General features: G+C 34.9%; 1 protein-coding gene across 1 annotated transcript in view; it reads right to left on the bottom strand.

The window, feature by feature from the left end:
• Positions 1-20,859: 20,859 nt before the first annotated feature.
• The window catches only part of CDH9 (cadherin 9), an 87,521-nt gene continuing 86,957 nt past the window's right edge, over positions 20,860-21,423 (bottom strand). The window contains exon 11 of the mRNA XM_046672144.1: positions 20,860-21,347. Coding sequence (XP_046528100.1) covers positions 20,860-21,347 — 488 coding nt within the window. The remainder of the gene's footprint in view (positions 21,348-21,423) is intronic.

Raw genomic sequence — 21,423 nt, 5'->3', positions numbered from 1 at the left:
GCTTGAAAACATTATGTTAAGTAAAATAAGCAAGTCATAAAAGGCCACATATTATATAATTCCATTTATTTGGAACATACAGAATAGGCAAATCTGTGGATACAGGATCCCTGTTTGCCCAGGGTTGGGAGGGATGGGGAGGTCGAAGGATAATGGCTAAGAGGAGTGGAGTTTTGGGGAGGATAATAAAAAGATCCTAAAATTTCTAAGACAAGTGATAACACCTGCAAAATGTTGTTATGGATGCGCAATTTTGTGAAAATATTAAAAACACTTGAAACTCTAAATGGGTAAATTTTTTGGTATGTGAAATATATCTTTATGTCAAGATGTCAAATATGATTTTAATTTTTTTTTTTTACAGAAGAAGAGTCCCACAAAGACAAAACTTCCTAGAGCTCAGAAAGCTATAATGAAGCCCTGGACCCTATGTTACTTGAAGCCTTGGAGTAAGTGTGTGTTACCTGCTGTTTCTGTTCCTGCTCCCTTTCTGACCTCAAAATTCAGAAGTAGAGGCAAGCCAATACCAATAATTCTCACCTTTCAGATTCTTGAGTCTCATTTTATGTAATGTTGAAAGCATATGAATAGTTCATGAAATATTTATGGTCAAAAATCCCCCTGGGATAGAAAAAATATGCAACCAAGATCTCACTGTAGGAAGCATCTACCACAAATGAATTCAGCTCTTTTTCTAGCATGGCAAATTTACTAAATGATCTCAGTCTGGATCAAAATCAGATTGGAATGAAGGTAATATCTTTTTATAAATAAGACATATATCACAAGATAAAAAATGTTCTAAGAAAAAGTCAGTAGAACACTGGTTCCTATTCTGATATATAAATAAATAATATAGGCTTGGAAATAGCAGAATGAGTAGGATACTAAAGCCTTAGCTGGATTTCCAGATGGAATTCACTGAGTATTGGGCCATTCATTTAAATGGCGTGAGGATTCCATTTTTCCTAAGGATAACATTTGGTAAATGTTTGCAGATCTAAAATTGCTCCTGTTCTATATTTGGAGGACAGCTAATACATAGGCTAGATTCAGCTTTTTCTTCCAAGTATGTGATTTCTTTGGTGATGTTAATTATACACATTTCTAATGAGAAGACTTGAATTAAATTATTTAATAATCATCTTTTTTTCGTCATGGTAAAGTTAGGCAGTAACAGAGAGATACAACAATTTAGTTACTTAAAAAGAACAGAAGTTTCTTTCTCTTTCATGTACTAAATCAAGGTCAGTGTTACAATCAGCTGACAGCTCTGTTCCGTAGAGGCACAACTTTGTTCTCTATGATCTTCAGCTCCATGAATTTTGGCTGTTATTTGAGGCTGGTTTATCTCCCCATTATAGAATATTATATTTAACTTATTCTGCAACTTTTCCATCTTTAGACTCCATCATTTAATCCATCTTTAAGGAAGAAGATTATTGGGTTGTCTAAAATACTCAGTTTAAAAGCTGTGATAACCCTCTGATAAAACAATCCTGGATTATCATGTAGTGGTTACATGAGCAGAAGTTAGAGGCAGACTGGGGAATATTTCCAGCTTTGCTATTTATTAATTATGAGAATGTAAGGAAATTATTTAATTGCTCTATATCTGTTTACTCATATCAGAAATGCATGTAATGATAGTCCTATCTCAGTGATAGATTAAATCAATTAATAGATTTAAAGAGGTTAGAATAGTAGCAAAGCCACAGTAAATAGTCAATTAGTAATATTGAATACTGTCCACTAAAATAATAACTACTTTGAGGAAAGGTAAGAAATGAGGTAAGACGTTATTGTCTCTTTTGCTTACTGTTCTATCTCCAATGCCCTGAGTGCCGGGTATATAAGCACTGACATGTTTGTTGAGTTAATAAATTTCAAAGTATCCCACCCAAATGTCTTACATCATTGATCTATTTGTTAATACAAAAAATTCCAATACTCTAAATATAGTCTAATGTAATTGATATAGCATAACGTTTGTGAACTAACGTACTGGGATCAATCTAATTTGAATGCTGGATCTGCCACTTCCTAAGATTTATTTAATCTCTGGGTCTCATTTATCTTATCAATAAAACATGATTAATAAATCACACCTCTCAAGTGCTATTTGTAGCATCAGGTAATACGATATGCCTAAAGTGTTTAAGATAATGTTTAGAAAAAAGATAAATGTTTTACCGGTATTATTATTACTACGATAATTATTTACGATTTGGATAACCATTAAAACTATAGGGTTCTCTTTAGGCTGTAATTACATTGACATTCACTAGGCCTACTTTATACTCTTGTTGTTTTGTCTTTCATTAACTTTTAAAATGCTTGTTTTCTCAGTAGACGTGTTTCATACCATTTTATATTCCATCTGCTCTCACTGGTATATGACTGCAATGAATGCCAACTGGTGATTCATCCTAGTGATTTAGAGAAACAGTGTTCTTTAGATAGAAAATCAAGTAAGCCATTTTCTCTGTGATCAATCAATCACGCCTTTCTTCCTTAAAAGAGAGATTATTCAATAGGACTGCTGTTCAGTAACCTCTCAGAAACATGGCCTCCTCCAAATACCTTCTTTATTTCAATGAATTATTTTTTGCTATCGTGTCTCAGCATCGCAATACTTCTTTCGGTCATTGGTTCTCTGATCCTATAAGCACAGTTGCTAAGCAAAGCCTTCACAGACTCTTTTACATTTACTGTCTTTTTGTTAATTCTCTTGCTGACAAAGGAGAAGCAATTGAGTTTTACTTTATTATTATTATTCTTCAATAAGTCTTTTTAGTGGACACAATCCCTTTGGAAATATTTCTGTATCTCATTTAACTTTCCCTCTACAGAGTCATTTTGAACACCCTCTGACTTTTATGAGGTCTGCTCTACCCTTTGAAGACAAAGAATATTTGTCCCAAATATTTTCATTCAGGAAACCAACACATATATGTTAATTGATTCCAGAGTCTTTGGCATGTGTTATGTGCGTGGGATGGGCAAATAAGTAGGATTTGGTCATGTTCTCCAGGAGCTACCACACTAGTGCAGTAGATGGCTGCAGATGAATGAAAGTGAGAAATATAGCTAGTGCATTTAAAGCTTATATTACAGGTATCTAATTTATTAAATTTTGAAAAACAAAGGGAAATGTATACATCTCACCCAGGATATTAACTGAGTTGACTTTGAAACGTCATGAATGTCTCTTATGTTACTGTTAGTCATTGTATTTTAAAAGGCAGCCTATTACCGGGGCTGGCCCCGTGGCCCAGTGGTTAAGTTCGCGCGCTCTGCTGCAGGCGGCCCAGTGTTTCGTTAGTTCGAATCCTGGGCGCGGACATGGCACTGCTCATCAGACCATGCTGAGGCAGGGTCCCACATGCCACAACTAGAAGAACCCACAACGAAGAATACACAACTATGTACCGGGGGGTTTTGGGGAGAAAAAGGAAAAAATAAAATCTTTTAAAAAAAAAAAAAAAGGCAGCCTATTACCAAGAATTAGGAACGATTTATTTTAAATATATAACATCCTTCTCTCTAGTACAGTCTATTGAAACAGTGCTAAGATGAATAAAGTACAAAAACCCACTAAATCATCAAAAAGATCTCATTTCCTGAGAATTTATTAACTTCAGACTTTAAGAATCTAATAATCTTTACATTTCTGTAGGTTTATTAATGTCAAGAAATTCTTGCCATAATGCTGAGGTTTAATACTTCCAAAATGACCTTTTGGGTTTTGGTGTAGTATATATATATATTTTTGGAGTATAGAATAATTGCATAATCATAGTTTGACCTTCAGAATGTTTTATAATTAAGTTCTATCCATGTAGGTTAATTTCTTTCTTAGATATGTTCGATTAGTTAGGATGTTATTAACACCAAGATAGAAGACTTTAGTTCCATCGCAGACATATGGAATTGAGAATAAATTAAATTTCCAAATTTCTTAGGAAAACTGAAATCATCGATTTTATACAAATTGACTACTTTGGTATCATCGTCTTTCAACAATAATTTGAAACCAGTTTCTCTTCAGATTATCCTGAGTTACAACTGATATGACAACTTCTTTTAAAGTACCTGAAGCAAATCACATTCCCATAATATCATCTTCAGATTGATAGGAGAGACTATCCGGCTTGAGCTATAAGAATGCTTCCCGGGGTTGAGTCCTTTGGAAAGAGTTGACACAAACAGTGACTGAGCTTCTTCCGTCCCCTTCGGTGATTCTTAGGAGACATCTTTCGATCCATTGAGTGATCTGCTGACTGAACAGCTACTAGGTATGTATTAAACAAGTTTTAGTACAAAGCATTATGTTAAAGTTGACTTCTAGGTTTTAGGGAAGAATTCACATGGAACCGCCAGGGGTAGAATGAGCAGGATTGTCTCTGCCAATCTGACTGAGCGTGTGTGTCAAGGTGGCTCCTGGCTGAATCTGCTCAATGTTTGTGGGAAATGATAGGGAGGTAGTGAAGGTACCTCTAGATATTCAGGTTCCTTTTGAAAAACCTGCTTTAACTTCTGCCCATTAATATCAGTGGTGCATCTCAGCTCTAGGTTTCCAGGGGTGTTAGCATGACTTATTTCACCACTCATGATACTACAGAATCTTTTAAAAACAATGCAGAGAAGTGAACAAAATCATACATTCTGGAGCCAGAGTGTGTTTTGTTTGAATCCTCAATCTTCTTCCTTTTAACTGTGTGACTTTGGGAAAGTAGCTTAACTCTCTGTGCTTTAGCTTCCTCAACTGTGGAATAGGGATAATAACGATAGTAACCTCATAGTGTTTTTAAGAGGAATAAATGCATATGTAGACATAAAACCCTTAGCACACTGCCTGGCATATAAGTTTACTAAGAAAACATTAGCTTTATGTGCAGAGTGTTATGGATGTTGGATAGGACTTACCCTAAGATCTCGTAGTAGACAACCCTGATGATTTTTTTCTATTGCCTCTCCAGATCAATTTTCCAAGCTTCTCTGCTCTGCTCTGTGTTGATCTGCTCTGTGCTGCAGGATGCTAAAATCTGTAGACTGCATCACTGGCCTTCCTTGTCTTTTAGCTTTCCATAGACTTTAGCCAATGAAAAATATCAAAAGTAAATAAAAGGGCAAGAAGAGAGAGAAGTCTCTTCTTGCCATGATGTGGTATTAGAGAGATTTCTCCACCCACAGATCCTGACTAGGAACCCTATTCCAAACTTTGTTCCAACACACTGCTTCTCTCCTTATTTTTTTTGGACTATGAGTGAAAATCTTCTCATTAGAATTCAGCCCTGGGTGCTTCAGTCTCCCTTGTTGGTTCCTCTTAACTCTGTCCACTCTTTCCTATATAATCCTTTTCTTCAGTTAAGCATTTTGAGTACATTAAGTACAATATTTTTATTTTTTGATGAATTAAATATAAGATGAGGACAAAAATATATCTTTAAAGACTTCTTTCAGGCTCACTAAGAGACTCCTGAAATGTCTTTGCTCTCTATTCACCAAGCACTTACTCTTAGTCTAATTTTACACACTTAAGATTACAGGGAAGCAAAAGGTTAGTCACGAGATGTCAGTGATTACAAGGGATCACATTCATGGAAAATTGGCATTTTGACTCCCCTCCTCAACGTGCAGGGGAGGAAATAACTCTTCCCCAGTGCTTCTGCTATCTGTCACTATAAAATAAGCCACCTCAAAACTTAGTGGCATAAAATAAAAACATTTCATTTAGCTCACCATTCCATGAGTTGGCAATTTGGGCTAGGCTCAGGTGGCTGTTCCTTCTCATAATGACCTGGATATTATTTCCTGGGCTTGGTCATCTTTCTGGGGAACTAGCTGGAACGACTAGGGTCTTTCTTCATAAGAGCATGATCTCATATCCTCCAGGTGTCCGGCCAAGCTTGTTTACGCAGGGGAGGAATACTTCTCAGGGCAAGGGCAGAGCTGCAAGTCCTCTTGAGGTAATGGCTTGCAACTTGCACAAATCACTTTTGCCATGTCCTATTAGATTAAAGCAAGTTGAAATGCCCACCCAGATTCAAGGCCTGGGGAAACAGATTACAATTCTTGATGGGAGGCATTGTACTGAATCTATGTCCAATTTTTTCAAGCTACCATAGTCCTACCTCCCAAAGTCAGGTGCAATGTTGCTCCAAGAGAATAAAATATAATTCACATGAACAGATAAGGATATCATTAAAAAAATGCAATCTGGCTTCCTTCTTCCCCTTGACTAGTCACTTCCTAAACTCCTGAATAGGTGTCTTACACTATTGCTGTCATCAAAGTAGAGTAGAAAAAACAGAACAGAACACTTTTTGGTATAAATTCAACATGTGCCTTTTAATTTTGAATGGTGGACAAAATTCTGGAGGTTCTTTCCAGTACTGTTTAGATGCTTAAAGATATGACACTGTAACCCATGATAGTGGGGTAAGAACAGAGTATGGAGTAACAGCAGGCTTGTGGAAAAGATGGAGGCTATCTTTCCTCAAGCCTGCTCCCTTCCCCATATTCTCCATGATCTTGGAAGGCAAAGAAGAGTATCTTAGAACTTCTGAATTTCCTTGTGAAGGAACATAGAGAAGTTGCCTGTAGTAAAGACACTACTGATCCCAAGAAAAATGAGAAAACTTTGAATTGTGAGTGTGAAGACAGTTAGTCAAGTCAGTAAATGGTACTACACAAAAAGTGACTCAGTGCCTAAAGTCAAGAAGATGACATTTTGATAGATACTGTTAGACTTTGATAGTAATTTTTGTTGTTGTTTTTGTAAGTGTTGTCTTCAGTTTTTCAATTCTTTTAGGTATGCTATCAAAAATTTAATATTTGGTATTGTGTTATTAACACAAAAATTTGGGCATCATTGGCTTAGTAGGTAAATAATTTTATGTCAGACATTGAACTAAGAAGAAACCTTACTGTCATTTTTGCTCGACTAATCTCTAGCAGAGTGCCTGGATCATACTATATTCTAAAACATGCCTAGAAGACAAAGCCATTGAACATTGTGTCCATATGAAAGGCTACAGCTTAATGTGGAATAGATTTTAGTGTAATGGTCTTAGTAATTTTTATACAGCTTCCATTTATAAATACATTTTTATTTTCCCCTGAAACTACTTATTAGACACTATACAGAATATGATAAAATGCAAATATTTATTTGTTTGTATATACTTGATTCCTTTGCTATTGGAAATTTTATTCTTGCTCCAAGGAAGTAAGTGTCTAAGATGCTTCACCAGGATGTGGATTTCAAGATTCATTTTGCCTCCATGTACTTGACAGAGTCACATTATAGGCATATTCATGTTCCTATTTTTCTGAACAGTTTCAGAGTTGAAGATTTCTTTTTTGGCCATGTATATTATTGAGTAAACTAATGAGGATGGACATGTGACAACTCCAAAAGTGGAAGTGGTGAAAAACGTAATTTAAATAAGATAGACAAGATAAACTAGGGACGGGTGAGTGTTCTTTCTTCTTGTTTACTGTCTCCGTGGCCACGTATTTTTTCTCCTATCAATATGCATTGCTATGCTTTGTATTCTTAAAGGACGTTTGTCTAGAAAGATGATGAATACTGTAAGCGCACAGAACTTTCATATGAGCATATTCTTCCTCAAATCACTGTCATCTTGGTTCTCAGTGGATTAGAACATGACTCATTTCTATGGTTGATTTTATCCTCTTTAGATTTAATTTTAAATTAAATTTTAATGAGGTAATTTTCTTTTCTTCATAAATTGAAGAAGAATAAAGATGAACTTTCTCCTTTTTTCCCCAGAAGAGAATTCTACTGTAAAAGAAAAATTTAAAAATGCAACTACCCTTTGAGATTTCCAACATTTTTTAGCTTGGGGCTTTTCTTTTTGATCACTTACATTTACTGCTTTCCTCTTGGACCCTTCATAGGAATATGTAAAATGAGATTTGCTCTCAAGGATGAGCAGAATTTCCTCTTAATTTTAAGTTCACATCTTTGATCCCAATTCACAAAGGTGTTTTTGCCACATATGCAGAAATTTATCAAAAATAGATGCCTAAAATTGTTAAGTACACATTTGTTTTTCTGCCGAAATATTATTTTATTTATAGGCTCCTGTTGCCTACTGGCATGCATATTTATTCTAAAAAGGAAGAGGAATATAGTATTTAGAGAATAAATAGAACATATTGTTTAAGCTGCTGAAAATAAAAACAAATCATGCTAATTAATTTGTCATATATGAACTAACAGCAAGCAGTTTAGCTCTATTAGTTTTGACTGAATTAAAGTAGAGTTTTAAATAAAATTTTTAGGAATTCAGCTCGCTCTTCCATTTAGCATAGATTTGCATTTAAATATCTTTTAACGTTGTTTCTAAATTATTTGTTATTCAGTGAGCAAAACTGATGGTTATTGCATTAAAGTTTTAATGAATAAGGGTTGAGAATATTTAATATAATTTTGTGATAATAAGTATGAGAGTAGACTAATAATGAAAAATGCAGAATACCATCTTTCATTATAGCTGGAAGGTTAAGAAATTAATTTTACAGACCATGAAATGAAAATAACTTCCCCACTATTTTATTAACCAATGCTTAGATCAGTATAATCAAGTCTCCTATTCAAAGTGTGTCTCTTCTCTTATTTAATAGCACGAGATCGACATTTCCATCAGTTCATTAGGTTAATATAATTCAATAAATAATACCCAAGTAAGAACTAGATCGTATTACATGATTACTTCCTGATAAGATGCCTTATTTCATTAAGCAAATACGTCAATAGTTCAGAAACTGAAACAAGTGTGAATTTGTTAGCAACATTTTTTGTAAGTTAGGCAGTTTATTAACATAATGCCATCAATACAGGAAGCTACCATTCACCAGGAAAGCAAGCAGAATATTTAAAATACAGTAAGCTTCAAAAATATGGGGCCGGCCAGGTGGCACAGTGGTTAAGTGCGCATGTTCCACTTCAGCGGCCCAGGGTTCATGGGTTTCGATCCTGGGTGCGCACATGGCACCGCTTGGCACGCCATGCTGTGCTAGGCGTCCCACATATAAAGTAGAGGAAGATGGGCACAGATGTTAGCTCAGGGCCAGTCTTCCTCAGCAAAAAACAAGGAGGATTGGCAGCAGTTAGCTCAGGGCTAATCTTCCTCAAAAGATCAAACAAACAAACGAAAATAGTTCTTTCCCATTGACTGGGTGAGTTTTAATTCAAAGTATTTTTTTTATATGAAAATTAAAATATGAGTATGCAAACACACTCAGATAACATATATGAACAATCCTCTACCTTTTCAAGATATATAGATGCAAACAATGACTGGGAATCAATATATAAACTTCTATTTAGCACAATATTATTCTAGTTTTACCCTTGGTAATGTATGGAATCTTCCACCACTGAAAAATTGTCTCACCTCTTGAGAAAATATTTGCATTTTGACAAGTTTAAAATCACGCTGGAGAAGGGGTGTGTGAGGACAGAAGGCAACGCCATCCAAACGCTTCCCTGGCTCACCTCTGAGATTGATTTAATTGAATACTCGTGGAAAAAAACACACATTTTTTTATTCAGTGGGCAGAGAAAAAAGTAATGGAATTAGTGTCATAGCCTATTTCTCTATTCTTTCATCCTAGTAAAATGTTCCCAAGTTCCAGATTGTCTTCTTTAGAATGAATGTGGCTAAGGACAGATGTGATGTTCAATATTCCTTCTTGGGATTAATTAATTAATTTTCCCATCTGAGGAGAAATGAACAACGGAAATCTCATCCATATGGTTGCATTTTAGTTTTTGGTCTTAGCGATATTTTTTGTATATTATCCTAACATTTTGCCATGTTTGTATGATTAGTAAAAAAAAAATTATTGACTCATTGGATTCTCTTCTATAAAGCAGAGATTATTATGTATGTTGTTATTTAACAGTAAGCATTTCAATGATGAAAGTCCCCATTGCTCTATCCAGCCCATCCTTTACGTTCGCGGTTAAGAGAATGGCAATGAAGCGCTGACTTGGTCCTGGTCACTGTAAGTACACACTAAGTCTTTGTTATATGTACTCTACTGAGCAACTTGTTTTATACTATGGCAGAGTATAAATTTTTAATACTTTTTTTTAATATGTTACAGTTTTAAGTTAGCTTTTGCTATTTATTTTATATATTATGTGGCTTCAGATTCAAGTATTATTCTTATCTAGAACATGCTTGTATAATTTCAGACCCTTTCATTCACAAGAAAAATATTTTATAGCCTTTGGTTTTTAAAAACTCTTATTGGACATTTCCTTATTTTTTAAGTAAACTGAATATGATTGGAATTATCTGAGACAAGTAGACTATGAAATAGTTCCCAGCTCAATGCTATTACCATGCTTTCCATTTCATAAAATGATGATGATCCAGGAGTGGTTAAAAGGAGAGCCTACGGAGGCAGGGGGCCTGGATTTAAAACTTTGCTTCACCCTTTCCTAGCTTGTGGTCTTATATAGGTTTCAGTTCCCTATTGTATAGCTTGAAGACAAGGATAATACCTAAGTAAAAGACTTTTCAGACTTAAGTGAATAATCCTCGTAAAATGATGAGTACAATGCCTGACCCATATGCGCATTCAACGCATATTACTGTAAAGTTATTCTCTCCCCATTCACCAACCTCCTTAGTCTTTCAATAACCAAATGCACAATATGCTGTAATTAAAATCACAAATATGTTCTATACTAAAATACTTTATTTAATAAATAAGTAAAATGAAACTGAGCAATTTCATGATTGAGAGAATCATTAGGAAATATTATTTCTAAAGTACTATGAAGATGGGGATAAAAAGGCAATAAAATATTTTTAAATATTTATAAATGCTCTACATGTTATTTATGTTTAGCCATATCAAATTACTATTTTTAGATATCAAAAACTGAGCTATCATTTGTGTGTCATGGTCACCTGCACAGGTAGATGCTCCCACTCAGAGCTTGGTTTGGATGTGGAGACTGACGATGCCACGCGCACACGCACCAATGAGGTTTGAGATGATTTATTATTTACATAACTGAGATTACCGCCGGGGAGAACAGGGTGGGACTGTTAAGCAAATCTAAAATGGCTACAGAGAGAAAGCAAAGAAGACTCAGCCTGGGTCTTTTTGTTGTTGTTGTTGTTTTTAAAGATTTACACCTGAGCTAACAACTGTTGCCAATCTTCTTTTTTTTTTTTAATTCTTCTCCCTAAAACCCCTCAGTACGTAGTTGTATATTCTAGTTGTGAGTGTCACTGGTTGTGCCATATGGGATGCCGCTTGAGAATGGCCTGAGGAGCAGTGCCACGTCTGTGGCCAGGATCTGAACCAGCGAAACCCCAGGCCCCCAAAGTGGAGAGCGCGAACTTAATCACTCGGCCATGAGGGGAGGCCCTCAACCTGGGTTTTTCTTGTGGTTAGAGAGTGGGGCTGTGTAAGAGTGCTCCTGTGGACAAGACTTACGTGGTTTGAATTTCCTGCCTTTATTAAAGGATGGAACACCCTTTTTTTCTTTTTTTATCAGCTTGTCTAGATGTGGGGCTCCAGGAAAAGAGGGAGGGCTGAGGCTTTAAAACCGTCAGTAGTCAAGAAGCAAAAATGGTGTCAGTGTTCTCATTACCCTGAGACCTTAAATTTTAATATTAACATCAACTGAGTTTAAGTAGAAACAATTTCTTATCATATTTTGTTCAAAGATGTCTTCCATCGATTTTTACTTGGTATGGTCATTCTCATTCTCATATTTTTAAAAGATATAATTTTGAAGCCAACAAAGTATTATCTTACCCTTTGTTAATCTTTATATCGTTTCTAAGTCCTAATCACATACCGCTTTATATTTTACTTACTTGTGCTTAAGTTTTATCTACGGAATTAAATTCTAAAGTCTTAAAAGGAATGGATTCTGGATTGTACTATTTTTTATTTTTCACTAGCCTCACATAATGCTAGCATTTAAAAAGCATTTACAAAATTAATTAATCAATTAATCTTTAACATATAAGATCCTATGAATGAGCTTTATTGATGCAGCATCTTGAGAAGGGTAAATTATAATTTGAAATGGTACTTTTTATTAAAATCATTTCTTTTCTCAGTATACCACTCCTATATTTAATAGAAAAAGACACCAATATGTTTCCTATGAAGAAATAAGTTTTGAAACTAACATATCACACAATTGAGCCATTCTTAAAAAAATAATATTAGAGAGTGGTTGTATATATAGCAAACTCTGATAATTATAACTTCTAATTCAAACATATATATATGGTCAATGTATACTTGATTTAGTTTCAATTTCTGTCATATAAATACTGTTCTAAATCATGTTGTAGTTGATTATTAAATGAACGTGAGCATATTGAATTTCCAAGTGTATGAAAGGTATTAAATAAATTTCATACAATACTATACAATGAAAAGTGGTACTGAATAGACATATTGAAAATAAATGGACAAAAACAGATCTGAATATTTATATTCATCTCAAGATATAACCACTTGACCTCAATAACAAAAAAACAAACAAACTGGTTAAAAAATGCCAGGGAATCTGAATAGACATTTTTTCCAAGAAGACACACAGATGGCCAATAGCCACATGAAAAGATGCTCAACATCACTAATTATCAGGGAAATGCAAATCAAAACCACAATGAAATATCACCTTATACCTGTCACAATGGGTATAATTAACAAGACAAGAAATGACCATTGTTGGCGAGGATGTGAAGAAAAGGGAACATTCATGTACTTTTGGTGGAAATGTAAACTGGTGAAGCCACTATGGAAAACAGATGGAGTTTCCTCAAAAAATTAAAAATCGAGCTGCCATGTGATCCAGCCATTCCACTACTCAGTATCAATCCAAAGAAAACAAAAACACTATTTCAAAAAGATATTTGCACCTCTATGTTCCTTACAGCATTATTCACAATAGTCAAGACGTGGAAACAACCTAAGTGCCCATTAATGGATGAATGGATAAAGGAGATGGATACTACTCAGTCATAAAAAAGAGTAAAATGTTGCAATTTGTGACAATATGAATGAAACTTGAGGGTATTAAGCTAAGTGAAATAGACAGAGAAAGACGCATACAGAGAAATACCACATGATTTCACTTATATTTGGAATCTAAAAAATGAAACAAAACAAAACCCAGCCTCATACAGAGAACAGATAGGTGGTTGCCAAAGGAGAGCTGGAAAGAGGTGAAATGGATGAATGGGACTAAGCAGTACAAATTTTCAGTTATAAAACAAATGTCATGGGGTTGTAATATACAGCACGGGGAATATAGCCAATAATAGTGTCTTAACTTTGTAAGGTGACAGACAGTAATTAGACTTATTGTGGCAACCATTTCACAATGTATACAAATGTTGAATCACTACGCTGTATACCTGAAACTAATATAATACTGCATGTCAGTTATACCTCAATAAAATATATATATAAAATCACTTCAAAATATATTTCCTTATAATCCATATATAGTTATTATTTATTAGTATAAGTAACAATTATATACTAAAATTATAATAATTAAAAACAAAATAAGTAAGATTTATTAATACTAGTGCTTGTAAATTTTTTAGAATTCTAGTCAATATTATATAATAGGAGTTATAACTCAAATGCCTATGGTCTATAGGGAGTGGGCAGGTCATATTAATCAATGCAGCAGTTTTGTAAGTGTCTATAAGAGAAATTTCTGGTGACTAAAGAGTTAAAATACTTCTTTCATACTAGTGAAACTTCAGGGTACCAAATGCAGCTAGAGCAGAAAGACGTATTGATTACCAAAGAATATTTTTTTGTTTAAAATATGATGGAACTATAATATTAGACACAAATAAGCAATAGCATCATGAAGGAGATACATAGACTGAATTATCTGAAATATGATAGGGAAGAGGAACAAGGAAAGCAAAAAGATAGTGCTGACATGGCATACGGGACTCAGGGCTCCAAGTCTGAAGGAGAGATCCAGGGAATGCCCAGGTTGACGGTGGGAGGAGGTACCAGGATTCACTTGGAAACCAGTCCCTCCCACTGGAGTGGTTCAGCAGCTGAAGGAAAGATTTCTTCAATGAGATAAAATTGGTGCTCTACTTTTTTGTCCTTCTGAATCTCTAGAGAGAAAATTTAGACAACTGACACAGAATTAGGAGCTGAATTGGTAATAAGGACAAATAGAAAACCAAGCAAAAAATAGCAGGGAAACCATAAACCATAGCATACATAATTTTGGTTACACTGAAATTAATTACAGTGAAAACACAAGCTGCATATTTGTGAAAGACATTTATAATATATATTATTGGAAAATGATTGCTATCAAAATTATATGTGTTTAGAAATAATAAGAAAATAAAAATATCTAAAAGAGAACCGTCATGGGCATGAACCGGCAATTTGTGAAATTAACTGAGTGACACATAACTATAAGGGACAAAATGCCATATCTCACTAGTAAATTCTTCAAGAAAATCCAGAGGGAATGACTTATAGGTAAAATATCTTGGTTTTTAAATGCTGGCAATAATATAGTGATTTTTGTTCCAGTTTTTAATATTATATCAGTTAACAATATTCTGTCAAACAGCAACAAAGACTGTAAGTTAGATAAGGCCCAATGTGTATACATTGCTAATTTGACCATATAGATTTAAATAGCTTTTGTTCCTATTTCATATAAACTATCATAAAATAATATTCATTTTTAAATAGTCACGTATTATTACAAAATTTGGAAAATAAAGATGTTTAAGTAACAAGACATTTTCATAGAGTTGTTCAGCTTACCTTTACCCACATTTCTACTACCCAAGTATAGGAAAATAGTAGCAGTCCAGTGATTAGGAGACAGTAAAGATAATTAAAACTGCATAAGAGAAGACTATTTATTTTCTTCCTTCTTTATGTTGACTTGTGTTTTGATTCTGACATTTAGAGTTGATGTCCTGAAATCTGGTAAAATTCCTTGACTATATTCTTTTGCAAGCAAAGATCATTGAATACAATTTTAGTTCAATGTGAAAGTTTTTTTTAAAACCTGGAAAAATTATTCATGCTTTTCTGTAATTTTGAAAAGAGCTCTTCAAATAATAATTTTATTATGATCAACCAGAATTCAGCAAATAGTACTTGCATTTAACATCTAGGCTGTAATCAATATCATGTTGAAGTCATGCATGTTGTTATAAATTTGAGTATAATTCTTTTTTGTGTACATTTGTTTTGTTTTAACCTGCTATGTATTCATAATATTTTACCAAGTTAAGGAACGTATTATATCTAAATGTTAAGCATGTCCTTCAACATTTGGCAAATATTTGCTGTATACCAACAAGGCGTGAGGCACAAATCTAGGTACATGGGATATTTTAGCGAATATAATAGATGAAAATTGTTGCCTAAAGAGACCAACTATTCTTGGAGGAGGTCATCAAGAGGATATGACCTCCCTTTGATCCCGGAGCTGGACCTGGGAAATCAGAGGCTCCTCACCACCTCCCCTCTCCTTGGAATGTACATTCCATCCACCATCTCCACACAAGGAATGGTTTCAAGGATGCAGCATTGAGAAAGTAAGGTGGTATTGAACCTGTCTGCACTGAATATGTGACTGAACCTGGTTGAGGCCTCTTTATAAACTTCTAAGAGTCTGGGGAGCAGGTGTGGAAATCTACTTGTCTTGCGGCTGCCCATTACAAGCCTCCTATGTAATTCCCCTTGCTTATTATTAAACTTGCCACCTAACAATCTGGAGTGGCCTGCCCCTGTCTTTTGTCTCTCCTTGCCCTGCATGTACAGGGACCAGTTTGTGAACCAAGAACCATTCTAGTAGAAGTAGGTGGCCAAAAAAATCAAATGATAAGTTGTGTTTCATGTTGAATGGTGATATTTGCTGTGGGAAATGTTTACTATAAAATAAATTGGGAAAGGAGAAATGGGTTTTGAAGGTTGCAATTTTAGATAGATTATTTTAATATAGTTCTCACCTAGAAAGAGGCTTCTGAACCAGAAGTTGGAAGAAGTTACACAGCTGGCTTCGTGGATCGCAGGGGAAAGATTGTTCCAAGGAGCAAGATCAGTCAGTTCAAAGGAAAAATGCCTGACATTTTTAAGGAGCAACAAGGATCCAAGAATAGCTGAAATGAAATGAGTTAAGGAAATAGAGGAGAATAATATAAAAGAGATAATCGAAACAACATCTGGTAGATCCTTTGTGAGGATTGACTCTCATTGTGAAGAACAACTGATAAGTTTTGAATAGAGAACTGAGATGCTCACACTTACCTAATTAAAAAAGGAGAGAGAGTGGTCGCCCGGTGGCACAGCACTTAAGTTTGCACGTTCCGCTTTGGTGGCCAGGGGTTCCCCGGTTAGGATCCCGGGTGTAGACCTACGCACCGCTTGTCAGGCCATGCTGTGGCAGGCATCCCACATACAAAGTATAGGAAGATGGGCATCGATGTTAGCTCAGGGCCAGTCTTCATCATCAAAAAAGAGGAGAATTGGCAGCAGATGTTAGCTCATGGCTAATCTTCTTCACAAAAAAAAAAGAGAAAAAATGCAATCCACTTCATATTCTATGTTCAAAATAGATGCTAGGGGAAATGGCTATTAAGAAAAAGCACTTAGAAGCATATTTCAATAATCTAGGTAAGATGTGTAGACCAGGATTGGAGCAGGAGGTGTGATGAAAAGTCATTGTATATGAGATACATTTTGAAGGCATAGGATTTTCTAAAATATTGGATATAGAGGATAACAGAATGAGAATGATGAAAGATGACTGCAAGGTTTTTGGCCCGGGCAAGGAGAAGGATAGATTTGTCATCAACTGCTATGGGGCAAGCTGATGGTAGAACAGATTCAGGAGTAAAAATTAGAAATTTGGACATATCCCAGTTGATGAGACATGTAGGTAGATATTTAGAATAGTTAGTTGGATATATGTTTGAATTATAGGAAAGAAGTAAATATGGGAGATCTAAATTTGGGAATTTTCCATTTATATCTTTATCTATAGATCTATCTATGGATATGGATAGTAACTGGGAGAATGGACAGGGTCATCAAGGGCCAGATTTTAAACAGAGAAGAAAAAAGAAGACTAGGGCCTGGTCCTCTCCAAAATACAGAGTTAGAAAGAAGAGAAGGAACTAGTCAAGAAGACTGAATAAAGTAACATATATCCAAAATAATGAAGAATCTTGGAGCCAATTGTGGTGCTTACACCAAGGTGGAAGGAATGATCAGCTGGGGTCAGTTCAATCACTGACTAAGGTAAGATGTTGTTGCTTTTTTTAAATTTGTTTGCTTGCTTTCATTGTCAAAGCTCTTTTGTTTCCTTTACTAAGATTGATTTTCAGGTCACTGGAATCTATTTCACATGTCTGAGAGTAGGTTACATGTAATAATATCTAGGCAATTTGTTGAAGTTCAAATAATGTAGACAGGTTCCTATCACTGAAAAAAAGTTCATCTATGAATATAGGCATATAATTCTGAAAATTACTGAACATTCAAAATAAAATAATTATATTTTACTCAACTGGATTTAATTTAATTCTCAAGTTTACCCAGTTAAAGTTAATTAATTTATTTTGTTTGGAAAGTAAGCACACGTTAAGAATTAATTTTCCTCAAATTCTATCAACTCCACAGTTCATGAGATTCAAGTTGTGGAAACTAATATTATTGATTCTACTGTGTGCATCTAGTGAAATCAAATTATCCAAACCCAAGAGGGGAAATATTATCATATCTATTTTTCTGGAGAAGTTAATTTCTTTACTTACCAGTGAGGAAATAATCTGATCTGAGCCTTAAATGCATTTTCCCACCCTAGGAATTTTACAGATTATTGGAAAATTATAGGCAGTATTAGTATTACACAGATCTGGTAATTTCTTTGATCAAATCAAACCCTCTGGTTTGTAGCAAAAACAATCATATACCTATGAAGTATGAAATCTGTTAGCTTCATCCATTTTTTTTTTTTTCCGAAGACTGGCACCTGAGCTAACATCTGTTGCCAATCTTTTTTTTTTTTTTTCCCTTCCTCCTCAAAGCCCCCAGTACATACATTCATATTCTAGTTGCAGGTCCTTCTGGGTGTGCTAAGTGGGACACCTCCTCAGCATGGCTTGACAAGTGTGCCCAGGATCTGAACCAGCGAAACCCTGGGGCACCGAAGCCCAGTGCACAAACTTAACCACTCAGCCACGGGGTGAGCCCTTAGCTCCATCCTTATCAAGCCTCCAGTATGTCAGTCATTCCCAGATCAAGAAAAGGGAGAACGGTGAAACTCACTGTATTATTTAATTACCAAAAAATGGTAGTCAAATTAACATTCCTTCATAATCGAACTCAAAAATTTACTCTGTCTTGTTCTGTCCAGTATCAATATGATTTTCTCATAGCATTTGTTGGCCTATAACTTGTAGGTAGCTTGGTTTGGTGTGGTGCTCCTAATATTTAAAGCATGGTAAACCCAGGCATGCAAACTAACTACCAATTCGCCCATCTCTGACTTGACATCATTTCTTCTTTTTTAAGCAGCCGTTAAACATACAGTCATCGTAGGCCTCTTTAAAATGTCTTTACTTATTGTCACTTATCCCTCTAGTGATTATGGAATGCAGTGGTTATAAGAGGCATTAATAGATATCTAATTAATTTTTCTGCTACTTTATATCATCCTTCTCAAATATTTGTTGGATTTATGCTGGAAGATCTCTAGCAATGGGGAAACTACTTTCTAAGGCAAAAACTAAAACTTTCTGAACTAAAACTAAAAACTTTCTGTTTTCTGGGCAATTCCAATGATTAGGAAAATATCAAATGACTCTTAAGTGTCCAGCATATTTTTGTTGTTGTTGTTAGCATTAAATTAAATTTTTTATGTGTTAGCTATTGGTGGTAAAGGTATTGAAATAGTATTAGTCTTCAAAAATTTGACAACACAGTAACATAATAGACCACATAAGTGTCTGTTTATAATTTGGTAAGTATTTGCTATTTAAAAAGGCTTGGTAACAGACTAGTCAATATTAAATTTCTGTATAAATTCCAGCTAAGAATCACCCTAGGCATGACGTTTTCTTCTTAAAGGATGCGTAATAAAAGAGAAAGAAAAGGATAATTTATGGCCCAGAAAATGGATAACATGAAATCTCCCTGTGAAGTTCCCATTTTTCAGGCCACATCAGGGCAAGGTTTCTTCATGGCAGTCTTTCACAGATTTGCAAATGTTTATTATACACAATTCTCCTTCTCTCTTCTCCTTTCCCATATCCAAAGTGCCTGTATTCTGTCTCCTGGACAATCCCAATTAGTAAAACTTCATATTCCTTAAGGTTTCTTATCTCCAATCTATATGTTACTGATTCTTTCAAGATTTCCTCAAATACAATGACTTCAAATCTCCTCAATAAAATTATCAATTAATAAGAACTCCTCTAGTCTGTTGATACACATTTTAAGTGTTACCCAGATTATATTCCATGAATTTTCTTATCATGAAGAAAAAATGAGAACTCTCATTTCTCATTCCTTTTTTTTTTTTTTTGAGGAAGTTTAGACTTGAGCTAACATCTGCTGCCAATCCTCCTCTTTTTTTGCTGAAGAAGACTGGCCCTGAGCTAACATCCATGCCCATCTTCTTCTACTTTGTATGTAGGATGCCTTCCACAGCATGGCTTGACAAACAGTGAATAAATCCGCACCTGGGATCCTAACCGGTGAACCCCTGGCCACCGATGCAGAATGTGCAAACTTAACCACTGTGCCACCAGGCCAGCCCCCTATCATTTCTCATCCTGAAAACTAATCTACTGATGTAGGAGGAGGGATTTTGACTTTTGTCTTCATCTACATAACATTACTGACACATACTTCATTTACTCAAATAAAATTCACTGGTTGATCCCATAGTAAATAATTGTGCAAAAAACTTACAGATAGTTATTCACAAGTATTATATAATATTTTACATTGCAAATGAGTCTCATATCCTATTGATGGGTAGACATCAGTGGTTCAGTAAACATTTGTCTATATTTAAGAGGCTGAAGTGGAAAAACCACAATTTGCTCTGAAGCTCTTTCATAGCCCCACCACACTCCACTCGAGTTTCAAATCACCGGCAGTAACGTTTCTTCTTCTTCCCTGAGTAAATCATATTTTACCTTTAAAGATGTAAAAAATTTCTGTCGTTAGTAAGAGCAGAACTGCTTCAAGAAATTAATTAAAGTGAAATTTATTTTTATAAATATTAGTTTATTTCATAAAAATACAAAAATATAAATATACATTTATAAAAATATGCATGAATTAACACAAAGACATTCTTCAACTAAATAAATATGGCAGTAATAGTCATTCCTATTTCTTTAGGGATATATATTCTTATAGGACTTTACAAAGCGGTTGCACAATATTTCGTTTCATAGTAAAGGTGACTGTAAGCCAGTTAAGAAAACATTTATAAAGTTCTTATAGCTAAGCAAAGGCACAAAAAGCCTTTTTATGTACGTTTATTGATTATTGATGTGATATATTTTCCTTCAGAGATTGTTAGGCAAAGAGGGTGAACTGGTTATTATTACTTTTTCTTTTAGTCTATGTCATTCGTATTCATTCACAGAAACTTACTGATTAAGCAAACCCTTACTAAGACAACACCTATGTATTGTTTGTAATTTCGATTTTTTAAAAATTTCCTCCAAGGAAGAGAATGCAGGCCACTCAATCTAGTAACAAAGAGAATGCCTCCACTAACATGGATCAAGTCACATGATGCTCCTAATCTCGGTCACTGTCGTCACCCCCATACATATCAGCAAGTTTTTTAAAACGCGGCCCCCAGTCGCTGAGGTAATCGTAATCTTGGTTACCATCTGCTGTGAGAGATTCTAAAGAACTGAGCGAATCTGCTATGGAATCATTCCCTTCATAGGCATATGTTGCCAGTGAATCATAAGGAGGTGCACTTGGGTCTGAGTCATTTTCTTTTAATCTTCGATGGATAAATTCTTGTACATCAATATTTTCCCACAGAGGCACAGTCCTCCTTATCTGAAAAATAGTTTCAGGCATTACATCCCTTCTAAGTTTACTGTCTTCTCTTGCTTCTGGATTCCTTAATGTGCCAATGTCAAAAGCTTGGGTGTCTTCTTCCCCACCGCCTTCATCATTGTAGGTCACGATGTTGTCGCGGACATCGTCTTTTGAAATGATCAGAGGTTCCTTTTTCCTTTGTCGCTTCAGTGCAGCAAACAGCACAACTAAAACTATCAACAGCAAAAAAGAGAAAATAGTGAGATGCCATGATTCAGGTTTAAATTAAATATAGCACACTTCTGTGAG

This window comes from Equus quagga, chromosome 9 (assembly GCF_021613505.1).
Source record: "Equus quagga isolate Etosha38 chromosome 9, UCLA_HA_Equagga_1.0, whole genome shotgun sequence".
Taxonomy (NCBI): Eukaryota; Metazoa; Chordata; class Mammalia; order Perissodactyla; family Equidae; genus Equus; species Equus quagga.
The sequence above is the reverse complement of the archived record's forward strand: the minus strand, read 5'-3'. Positions and strand labels throughout refer to the sequence as shown.